Source organism: Acanthochromis polyacanthus, chromosome 17 (genome assembly GCF_021347895.1).
Source record: "Acanthochromis polyacanthus isolate Apoly-LR-REF ecotype Palm Island chromosome 17, KAUST_Apoly_ChrSc, whole genome shotgun sequence".
Classification (NCBI taxonomy): domain Eukaryota; kingdom Metazoa; phylum Chordata; class Actinopteri; family Pomacentridae; genus Acanthochromis; species Acanthochromis polyacanthus.
The window spans coordinates 25,568,808-25,581,009 of NC_067129.1; the positions used below are offsets into that span (position 1 = coordinate 25,568,808).

The following is a 12,202-nucleotide window of genomic DNA, read 5'->3' on the forward strand; positions in this document are numbered from 1 at the left end:
ATGTGCAACATCCTAGAAGTTGAATATTTAGGTTTTTTGTGCTCATTTCTAATTTGCAACAAAGTGGAATTTGTATTTATTGAAATTTACTGGTATGAAGCAGGTGATTGCAATGAATGGCTGTTGGCATCTTCTTTCTCCAATCTGCAGGACAGTGTCATCAATGTGGGATAACAATCAAAATGATACAGCTTTGATTAATAGCTGACCAATATTTAAAATGATAATATATACAAAGTGTTTTTGACATCATGGCTACAGTATATCTTTGTTTTTTTTCTTTTTTAAGGAAATGATCAGATGGTTTCCTGCTTTGTTCAATAGATGGCAGTATTACCTCAAAGTTTACTGTAGAGCTCATCAGAAATTCCAATTAACCTATCTATCTATCTATCTATCTATCTATCTATCTATCTATCTATCTATCTATCTATCTATCTATCTATCTATCTATCTATCTATCTATCTATCTATCTATCTATCTATCTATCTATCTATCTATCTATCTATCTATCAGTATAGCATGCCATATTTTAGTGTGTCTGCAGTGAACAGGAGACAAAAAAAAATCTGCATCAGTCTATGGCAGGAGATCAATGAGAAACATCTGAAATGTGGACTGATATTTGAAAAACTGACGAAGGACTTGGTAGATTCAAATAAGTCCCTCAACAACACATTGACAGAATATGAAACCTAACTATCCGCAGTAGATTTAACTTTTTAAGTATAATAGTCATCATGGCGAGGGTATACACACTGTGCACCACTAGAGTTCACCGTTTAAACCCTAAAAACAAACGTCTAGGTTCAACAACAACAACAGCAACAACAAAAATTGTTTGCATCAATTTTATTGAGTTGTGACAACTTTTAATGAAATTATGTTCAACTAACAAACTATGCTCAGTTCGGGGAATTAACTTTTCGTCTGTATATGACAAATAATAATAATTAGTTGCATAAACACATGTTGTTTCAAAGGCTTGAAATCTGGAACTGATGGTAAAGAAAAATGGAGTTATCAAGCCAATTAATTTACTACAATTAGACTTTTTCTTTATATCATTTTGTAGATTTGAGTTTAAATTACACACATTATTAAATTCAACAAGCTTTCATGAAGAGAAACACTTAATTAGGAGATTTAGAAGAAATTGCAGGCTTCGTAGCTAAGTGTAAATAATATTAATAAAAATAACTCAGCAGTTTGTGTCAGTCTTTCTGAAAAATAGTTTTACATTTCTTCTTCTGTTCTTTTTCTGTTGTTGCTTTCTCCTTCTTCTTCTCCATTCCCTAATTTATTAAAGAAGAAAAAAGGGACCAAACATCATTAGGGAAAAACATTTGTTGACTTGACGTTCAGGACTGGTGGTAACCATGTCATCTAGAACACTAGTTTAACAGCACAGCGTGATACTGTGGAGGTCTTAGTTTTACAGGATTAGAGCTGAACATGGCTTAAAAATGAGAGATGGTGACCTGGCAGTGTGGCTGGATGTGAATCATTTCAACCACCTAAACTGTTACTTGTAATTGGTGTTTATTTCCCAGCATCCTCTTCTGAAAGCCTCTCTCATACAAGGTCTTTCTCTTGCAGCTGGAATATCTGAAGAACAGACCTCAGCAAGAAGGACAGACATGGTCAGCTGAGCATTTATACTAAAGTGAAGATACATATTCAGCCAAACTGCTTATCTGTGTGACACATTCATAGTAGAAGTAAGGTCAGTGACTGATTCTTTCTCTGTGTTTGTAGTTCAAACTGGTTGAGGAGGTGCTGTGCAGTGAGGAAGGTGAAATAGAGAAGGTATGAAAACCTGAATGGAATCTTCAAAATGTTCTGTCTGTGAAGTGTCAGCTTCATGTTACACTTTTTGATTTATTAATATATATCCAAGTGTTCATCTGCACGTCTTTCTGTCTGGCAGTTATCCAGGTAAGTGGATCAAAAAAATTAAGGAAATCGAGGAGAATATGATTATCTAGGCATGTACCACATAAACTATCATGCATATGTGAATGCTTGTGGTGGCCATCATTGTACCTTTCTGGCATTTCATCTTTTTGACTGACTTTTTTTGAGAGTGGAGTGACATACAGGAGGAGCTACCAATATAAGCAGTATGTAGCATTTCTGCTGTTATATTTATAAAACAGTCTTATGACTGAGCAGCAGTTCACTTTAATTTAAGCCAGTCTGAGAGCAGTGAGCAGCTCAGCACACTACAGTGAGAAGTGTCTGTATGTCTGTTTTCTCACATCTGTCTGTTTTTGGCTTTGATAGAGCTGCAGGGGACAACCAAAAAAAGGCCAACGCATTAAAAGAGCCACTACATGCAACAATAAATATAATATACAAATAGTTATTCATCTTATTTATGGACGACACAATAGTTGGACAGCAGCTTAATGGCTGCAACATCTCTGTGTTCCAGGGCAGCTTATAGTCTACATATATCTTTAATAAACTCCCATAATGTTAAAGTATTCAGTTTGTCATAGAAGAGGAAGGCCCTATTTTAATATACGGAAACTTTCTGTGATCTTTGTAGGCTGATGGGGATAAACAACGTGAGGATGACATAGCCATGACGGCTGAGGACTCAGACAGAAGGTCACACAACACACGTAAAGAAAGCAAAGGCAAAGTTTGGGGAATTGTGGTGCTAAGTACCTGCAGAAAGGATTAGAAATAGCAGGAGGAATCGTTGTTGCTGTTAAGGTTATACTCACCCCGATGGCTCCTGTCTGTGAGAGTCCAGCTCCTAACTTCAGTCCCTTAAAAATCACCAACGTAAACTAGACTAAACTGAGCATGTATGAAAAATTGCACTACAAAAAACGAAATATTGCTGGATAGACTGTGGACCGTTCTGACAAACAGATGGATAGTGTTGTCTGCAGTGCGCAGGGATCTGCAAATTCCAGATATGAGTAAATTAAAAAGTAAGATGAACTGATGATGACTAGTTTAAAATCTGTTATGAACTGACATAAATATATTTTCCTTGCTGTCCGTGATTATTCATTAAAATAGTTCAATAAGGCCTTTGTGACATTATGATAAATGCTGTGAATCATAGGCTGCTGGTTCTATTTTCTTTTGTGCCAAGGAGTGCACTTACTTTTTCCCAGCAGACATTTTGACTCATCATATCAAGAAACGCAGGGAAGTCATTTATGACATTTGACTGAACAACTGAATTCAGTTAAGGTGACTTAATGAAAGGATCCTTGTATTGGTAACTATTCTGTCTTGCTGGGAGTCTAATTGAAACTGAGCCACCATAAACAACACTGGCCTCAGCGGAGCTTTTCCTGCTAATACAATTCAAATTTCTGTTGTGAAAATACAGAGAACAAGACACAAGTTAACCAGTTATCCTAAGTGCTTTAGTAAAATTCATTTGTACTCCTTTTTTATTCTTGAAGACATTTCACCTCTCATCCAAGAGCTGAGTTCTAACTGACTTGTGGGGAGAAGATGTCTTCACAGAACATATCAAGTTGGTGGAAACAAAGCATCAAGCTCACAAGGAGGATGTCTTGGTAAACACACTGTCTTTTTTGCATTGTGCTGTGCCCATTATGGAGAACAGAAACTTCAGTTCTGAGTTTTATCAGAAACTTACACAGACAGAACCATATGTACTGTTTGACTGTCATCTGCCACTGGAACATAAGCTGGGGCAGAGCATGTCCCCACCAAGCTAGATTAGAAACAATAAAGACTCAAATTAAAGAAGCACTGAAAACCTGTGACTGTCCCAAATGAGTCTTCATGAAGCCAACAAATAGATATTTGGAAACAGCACTGTAAAAAATGAGAGAAGAAAAGAAGAACAGATGGATCAACTACCTTAAAATATGTGGCTGGAGTGTTTGAGAAACTGAGAAGGATTTTCTCCAAACACAACTTTCCAGTGCATGTCAGACCCAAACACTCTAAAACCTGGGTCAGTATAAAAAATAAAATACCAACATACAAGCTAGCAACATTGTAAATGTTTGAGAGAAGAGTAAAGGAAACCATCTATGTTAAAATGGAACAGTCATTTCTAAACATAGGAGGGGGTCTATGCACCAATTATTATGTACTTATAATGCAATCCTGAGAGCCCTGTCCAGACAATTTCACCACCAATAATACCTTAATCGTTAACTGGCCCTGAACCATGTGTTTTTGATGCAGCAACGAATAGCTGGGACTCCCTATCAGTCAGTAAGAACTGGTTAGGTCTCTTGAATGAAAGGGAAAATATCAAGAACCAAAAAGGAAAGTCAAATTGCTTCTACTGAAGTTCTTAGGATTACTGTGAGTCAGATAACTGAGAAACTGGAGTCACCAGTTAACCAGTTATTGTCCAAAATAAAACTTCAGACTTAGAATGGTTCAAATCCTCATTCACCTGACTGATGACAGGGAGAGACATCAGCTTTGTGAAAGAGCACATGGTAGATAATAATTATAGTAACTTAACACAGCTTTACACTAATACAAAAATGTTGCAAGTTTTCACAGATATTATTTATTTATTTATTTTTACATTGCTACAGTTTCAGAAAAATTCAAATAGATATTCACAAAAAAATCACTGATGATTTGACACAACGCTATGTAACTACGAGGATAGGATTCTGTTTGCATGAAGTTAAATTTAAAAAAATCATATTTTATTTTGTTTCACTTTTAAACCGCTTGAGTTTGTGACGTCATCATCAAGCGACTATACGCTGGGCAGACAGCTTCATTCATGCCGCCAGCAAGAACACAGCAGAAGGTATGAAGTGTGACTAGTAGCATCTGTTCTGCTCTGTGTTCGCACAGAGGAGACAGAAAAAGTCTGAACACATGTATGTTTTGTCTGGAAAGTCATACCTACTGTACAGAAGGTGTAATTTTTACATTTAGTCTTGTTTCTCGCCGGCAAGCTAATGTTAGCTTGGTTAGCTATGTCTAAAGTTAGTTAGCTAGCTTGGTAGCCCAGGAAGTTGCATTAGCTTGTCAAGTCAAGTCAGGTGTTTATACAGCACATTTAAAACCACAGACGTTGAGCCAATTTGGTTTCCAGTAGAAACATGAGATTTGCATCTGGCTTTACCGAATACCTCAGCGCATTTAAATAAACTTAAGATCCTGAAGTGTTATTTATCATATGACTTATATAACTTTTCGCAAAGAAGAATGTACATTTAAACATAAAAATAATAATAATCTTCATTGATAGAGCACTTTTAAAAATCCAATTACAGTGTGATTCAAAAGAAAGCACTAGGAAAAACAGACAAGGCAAAAATATTTTCATAAAGTCAAAATAAAAACCCCTGAAATCAGAAAAAATATTGAAAGAAAGAAAAGACAGTTTCAAGGAAAACTGAACTGTAATAAAATCAGGAAAGCCTCTCTAATGAAAGTATGTTTTGAGAAGCGATTTAAAAGAGATCACTGACATCTCTTCGGATCGTTCTACACTTTACGCCGTTTAGTTTTCAGCTTGGCTTATTCAAGTGTGTAATGTGGGCATTTCTGTGACAACTGTGAGAAATGGCATGAAGTCAAACAAACCAGTTAAACTGAATGTACTTTTTGTTAAGACTACCACATAGAATACAATTGGAAGTGTCACTTAAAGGGGGAGCATGGATTTGTAAAATGACAGGATAGGGTCAAACATGACGCATGACGTACATCCTAAAGGGCAGCCTTTGTCATTTGATAATTGTTAATAGTTGTGTTTTTGATTTGAAATCGCTGGATTGTTCAGCACTACTTGAGACGTATTTCAACTGCCATTTCCAAGGTCAAGAATGAATGTTAACTCCAACTTCAAAAAGGTGTTGAAACTTTCTGCTCTCTAAGTTTTTATGTGTGTGGAACACAAACTTAACCTAAACTGTTCTGTGACTTTTACAGGTTTAACAGTATGGATTTGTTAAATAGTCCGCTGGGCTGGGGTGTCGTAGCAGGTCTGAGCTGTGGGCTCCTACTCGGATGGCACCTTCGGGGTCGCTTTGGTCCAACATCCAAAACTCTGATGACAGTGATGGAGAACAGCGCAGGTGAAGCAAGCGTGATGGGAGAAGGAGGCGAGTTCAAGATGATTCTGGTGGTCCGAAATGACCTGAAGATGGGCAAAGGGAAGGTCGCTGCCCAGTGCTCTCATGCTGCTGTGTCAGCCTACAAGCAGGTCCAACGCAGGAACCCTGAGCTACTCAAACAGTGGGAATACTGTGGCCAGCCCAAGGTGGTGGTGAAGGCCCCCGATGAGGACACCCTGATCGATCTGCTGGGCCGCGCCAAAGAAGTGGGGCTTCCTGTCAGCCTGATCCAGGATGCAGGACGAACCCAAATCGCACCCGGGTCACGCACTGTGCTGGGCATCGGTCCTGGTCCTGCTGATTTGATTGACAGTGTCACTGGAGACTTGAAGCTCTATTAGAATTCTAGTTTATAATTTCCTGGTTGTCAAAATGTTTTCAAACTGAGCTACAATGAGTTTATATTTTTATACAACTCCCTCAGTTCAGTGCACTTAATCGCAATAGCAATCAGTTGGTCTATTGAATAGCAGTTATGACTTCTTGCTGTGATAGTTCAGTGACAGTGGCTGAAACACAGTGAGTAGTTTCCATGTTGCAGTTCTTCACACCAACCAATTTAGTTCTGATGCTCAAAAACAGACGACGTTTATGATGAAACCGTACTATTGTAGTTGATGTCACTGCAGCACCATGAAATACGGAGGTATGATTCCCAATTCATGTTCTCTTAATGATAAAAGAAAAATAAATTCTGAAATTAGAGCATAGTCAGTCTTCATATTCTAAAGTATTTTACACTTTGAAGATCACTGCAAGTGACAGTTTGATGTACCATGGTTGGCTGGCTGACTCCATGAATGTAATATCAGTTTTGTGATGAGACAGGTTGTCATATGATTTTTATCATGAAAGAATTAAGAATCTGAAATTGTTTTTCTTGTTTATAAACAGTGCTTTACAGTTATTTTTAATTTTCTAATTGAAAATAAACCATGAGTAAGGATTACAGCAGTAAAGAATTGCTTTCCCATTTTAGCATTGCACTTTCAAAAAAGTGCAATGCTAAATGCGGTGGTTAGTACTGTCGCCTTGCTGCTAGAAGATCTCTGGTTTACGTCGTGGCCTGGGATCTTTCTGTGTGGAGTTTGCATGTTCTCCCTGTGCATGTGTGGGTTTCCTCCGGGTTCTCCAGCTTCCTCCCACAGTCCAAAAACATGCTGAGCTTAATAACTCTAAATTGTCCATAGGTGTGAATGTGAGTGTGTAGCTCTGTGATAGACTGGTGACCTGTCCAGGGTGTCCCCTGCCTTCACCCTAAAGTCACACACATTTTCTCCAGCTGATTTCCAAGCATCTCATTTCCTCACGGCTCGTTTGTGCAGAAAACATGTCAGCTGGGATAGACTCCAGCCCTCCACTAATGGAGACAAAGTTGTGCATAGATAATGGATGGAAACTTTCGTAAAGAGTAGAAAATAAAATTGTCTCTACTGATGCAGCAAAGGCCAAAAATGCCTGACTTTTCTTCTGTCGTGTGAGTGAAACTCCCCAAACCCTGCATCCTGTCTTTCCTACAAAACAACTTAAATGCGCCTTTCAGCGGTTTCCCAGAATCTTCCATTCTCACGTCTTTAAAACATGACGTCTCCAGTTTGCTATGCAGTTTCTGTAATGAATTTGTAGTCTACAAGCCCAACTGAATGGCAACACATTGTCTTGATACTCCTCCAAAACCACAGAAACTGTTTCAAACAGGCCAAGAATTGTTAAACCATGACAAATGTACCGGTGTTTATGTGTGAAACTGGTAGAGGACTCCTTTTAGCCACATCTGATCCAATGCATTTATTTTTATATTTTATTCCATGACTGTATAATATATGAACAGTGGCAGCTCACATCAGGCGGACAGAGGTTTTAATTCTAGCAACCTCCTTTATATACCAGCAGAGGGTACTAGTAAGACATCCTTATGAGTCTCATATCCCTGATGGTAACAGGAACGCCTTTTTGTACAATCTAATTCCACACCTCACACGGTCTCTACGAATGTGTCATATAAGCTTAAGTTGTGGGTTTACTGCACTGCATTCTGTTGCTAAAGAGTTGGCTTCAAATTTCAGTCACATTTGCACTAGTCTGGGATTTCTGCCACTGAAACTGAAGTCTGCACAAAATCAAACTCCTGGGTCAGACTTCAGCATTTTCTGTACAAATCAATCAAATGTTTGAAAAATAAAATCAATATTCTGAAAAGCTGTCAGACAAATTGTTTTGTATAATATAACATTATACCACAAACTATGAATGGGTGACAAATTAAAGGAAAAAATCAAGTGTCTTAAAGGTTTTTAGGCCACCAAATGCTTCCAGAACAGCTTCACTGCCTCTTGGCCCTGATTCTCCAAGTCTGTAGAGAGATGAACAGCATTTTTTCCTAAAGGTTTTCTCTCATTTAGTGTTTTGATGAGGATTGTGGAGTGTTGTCTAACACTTTGGTACTAAATCTTCCATAACTCTTGAATTGAGTTGAGCTCTAGTGATTGAAGGTATCAGATGATTCACATTATTACCATCAAACCATCATGGCCTTCATTAATTTGCAGTGACCTTTCCCTCTAAATGGACCCAAACTAGCAACAGACCCACTGGATCTCCTCTCTGTAGAGCTCAGCAGTTTGTTATTCCTTTCTCCCCTCCGTTTGTATAGCCTTTCTCTACATTCTGCAGCACAGGATCAGAACCATAAAACCCTTTCTGACAGTTAAGTGTGCAGTAAATTCACCAGATGGGAACTACAAACCAGAACATGTAAGACACGATCACACGGTTCTTGACAAACAAGAAGCTTTTATTTTAAGTGGAAAACAAAACCGCTGTATCATTCATTATGATCCTGATTATGCACAATCAAGTATCTTAAGTGCACAATTTAAATCTAAGGTAATTTAGATAAGAATATAAGTTCAAAGTTGTTAATGACTGATTTTCTGTATACACGCAAGCCTTTGATAAAAACTTCAACCTCCCACAAGTGTTGTGGTATCGTTTCTGATTTGGACGAGCAGGTCAACTGAAAAGGTTAAAGGCGACCCACAGCAGGACACGAGTCTGAAAAATCTCTCCTGCACGCTCAGTAACGGTGACCTAAAATGATATCCAGCAGAAACAAACCGCAGCGTAAAGAAAGGTGTGGGGCATGTTAGTCGAACACAAACAGGTCTGCAGTCCCTCCTGAGGTGGAATGGTCCCACGTTAGAGCAGTATGTAAAGCACACGGTAATGTCTTCTGAAGGTGTATTTGTCTGGAGAGTTCTGCATAGGCTTTGCTGGAAAGAATCAAACTTTCCTGTAAATCGTATGGAAAATGCTCTCGCGGATTTTCTTCAACAAACAGTCCTATCGTGAGAGTGTGGGGACGTGACTGGTAGAACGTAGTGTTTGAGGATTGCTGTCAAGAAAGCGGCAGTCTGATGTTCAAATATAGAAGAACATATTCGCGGTTTTTGTGTCTGAATATACAATAATTAAATGCATTTTACAGTCGGACAGAAGAAGCTGCTCACACACATCAAAAGGAAGAGGTTCTACATTAATTTCTTCTCACTACAGAGTGCAAATCAGATGCTTCACAACAGACCTTTTTTGAAACTGAGAAGACGACTAGCTCTTCCCACAAGCCCCCCCATTGTACATAAACCATTTCCCATTCAAATAAAATAGACATAAGAAAAATTAATCTAGTCAATACGGAATGTGAGAAAATTAATCTTTGTGATTCAATCTTTTTCTTTGACAACAGAAAATAAAACTGAGTCCTTCATGACAGTTTGAAAAGGGAGAAAAAAAAAGTCAAAACAAACAAACAAAAAAAGTTTGTCGGTATTATCCCCTGCTCCATGAAGAGCGCAGAGAGACAATAATGGTATGGTGAAGGACTGTGGGAGTTGGATGGATGGTAGCTCCAGCCTGGTTGTGGAGAGATGGGGGCGGGGTCTTTACATGCCGTAGCCGAAGCCTGGCTGAGCTGCTGGCTGACCGTATCCTGCAGGCGCCTGGTAGCCGTAGCCGTAAGGTTGCTGAGGGGCCACAGGTACACTGGGGCCCGCTGTCAGCATCAGCTGGGGTGTTCCTGCAAGACACACAAGGAAGGCTTAGAACAGGAGTGTCAAACTCATTTTAGTGCAGGAGTGATTTTAGTTCACTGAACTCAAGTGGGCCGGACCAGTAAAATCAGAGCATAACGGATAAATAACCATAACTCCAAATATTTCCTTTGTTTTAGTGCAAAAAAAGTACATTCTGAAAATTAATTTAATGAACTTTCTACAAAACATTAATAACCTGAAATTTCTAAAGAAAAACGAGTGAAATTCCAACAACATTATGCCTCAGTTTATCATGTAGAAATTACAACATACAGATCACAGAGTATCTACAAAGACACAAAACAGTCAGTCATTGGAACTAAACAAAACAGTATTTAATTTATGATCAAAACAACTTGTCAAGATCTAGAAATTATTTAAAATTTACACTCATGTACACATCTGTGTAGTAATCCTGACCACCTAAACTGACACACCACACAAATTCAAGTGGGAACTATTAAGCAAAAGGCTCAGTTGTCCCCCTGCCTTGTGAAAGTATAAAATGTACACATTGAAAATCCATTAAAAAATACATGAAGCAGCTGACTGGCATTAAATTGCACAACGTTTAATGTATTTAAGTATTTTCACGGTAAATATTCATTTTCACCTCAGTAGTTTTTACACTTTGCAAAGTTGTGCTCACGGGCCGTGTGTTTGACTCCTCTGCTTTAGAACATGATATCTGATGGTGAACTTCAATCATGTCATCTGGAGCAAATCACATACTAAAATGACTTTTCTTTTCAGCGGGACTAAAACCCTCCACTGCCATGAATGTAAAATGAACATGTTTTTAAAAGACTGCTGGCCCATCTGTGAAACTCCACATTATTTATGTTACATCTATATCATTTCTTTTCAAATTAGAAAATTACAGCTTTGTTTGAAAATGTTAAATACACTATATATGTCACGTTTTACATGTAAGTTGAAGGAATTTTCTTATTTTGTTTTGTGAATGCATTAATCTAAAAAGCTTTGTATTTTATGTCTGCACCTGCCAGTTTGCCATCACCATAAAAGGAGGCACAATACTTTAACCCTTTACGCTTCAGTGCGTAGCAGGTGTACCGCCGGCGGTACACCTACTAATTTGCATAGGAATTTCAAGAATGTCCGACGGCTGCAAACCCGATTATACAAACACTATACACCGATGGAAAGCTTAGATTCTCATGAATCCGCCGGTATAAACCACTTTCAGATGCGATTACCACAGCGGGTGAGAAAAACACATTTGTCCGACAAAAACGAATATTCATCCATCCGTTCTCTATACACGGCTTCAACGCACACAGCGCGACTCACATTTCCGGGTTCATTATTACACACAAAAAAAGATTCCACAAAAAACGGCCATAATCCAACCTTTTACATCCAGACGACACAAGCCAGTAAACTATTTTATCCAAAACATGTCTTGAAGTCGGTATAAAATCCACGAATCGGTCGTTTTCAAGGAAATGCACCTCGCAATGTGCGTCCAATATTCCCTGTATTTTTTGTCTTTTTTTTAAATTTAAAAATAGAATATTAGCGATTTTTTGTACTGAAAACGGCTGGAATTGACTGAAGCTTAAAGGGTTAATAACACAACAGAAGATACCTGATGTTCTCTGCAGTTATGTGGGGGAAAAAATGATGTGACTAGTGTCAGTAACTGGCCAAAATGAGATGGAAAATATTGGCAAAAATTCAATATGGTGCATCCCTACTTAAGCTTTAAAGCCAGTTTTTCAGGGGCATTAATAAATTCTGTTTTTAATAGTAGCTCAATGACCAGGTAGTCTGCAGAAGCAGAGAGCTATGTGAGAAAAGAAGACCGCTTTCTTTGACAGAGATCACAGTGAACTGGACATTGATGCCACTATAGGACTGTTACCATAGACGATGGGTTGCGTCTCTGTTGCCTGCTCCTCTTCTTTCCTTACGGACTCTGAGGTTTCTAGTTTATCCACCTGCAATGGAGACATGGGTGTATTAAGAACAAAGTCACAACCCCT

At 38.4% G+C, this 12,202-nt stretch overlaps 2 protein-coding genes across 4 annotated transcripts in view; one reads left to right on the top strand and one right to left on the bottom strand.

Moving 5' to 3' along the window:
- The first annotated feature begins 4,705 nt into the window (after positions 1-4,705).
- ptrh2 (peptidyl-tRNA hydrolase 2) lies at positions 4,706-8,301 on the top strand. Its single transcript, XM_022187742.2, has 2 exons — positions 4,706-4,784; positions 5,918-8,301. The coding sequence occupies exon 2, from the start codon at positions 5,928-5,930 to the stop codon at positions 6,441-6,443; it is 516 nt and encodes a 171-aa protein (XP_022043434.1). The 5' UTR covers positions 4,706-4,784; positions 5,918-5,927; the 3' UTR covers positions 6,444-8,301.
- A 574-nt stretch (positions 8,302-8,875) lies between these two features.
- Positions 8,876-12,202, bottom strand: part of cltca (clathrin, heavy chain a (Hc)) — a 36,496-nt gene continuing 33,169 nt past the window's right edge. For all 3 annotated transcript variants that reach the window (XM_022204326.2, XM_022204328.2, XM_022204327.2), the window contains 2 exons: positions 12,082-12,157; positions 8,876-10,177 (listed from right to left, as the gene is read on the bottom strand). In XM_022204326.2, coding sequence (XP_022060018.1) covers positions 10,044-10,177; positions 12,082-12,157 — 210 coding nt within the window. In that variant the 3' untranslated portion in view covers positions 8,876-10,043. The remainder of the gene's footprint in view (positions 10,178-12,081; positions 12,158-12,202) is intronic.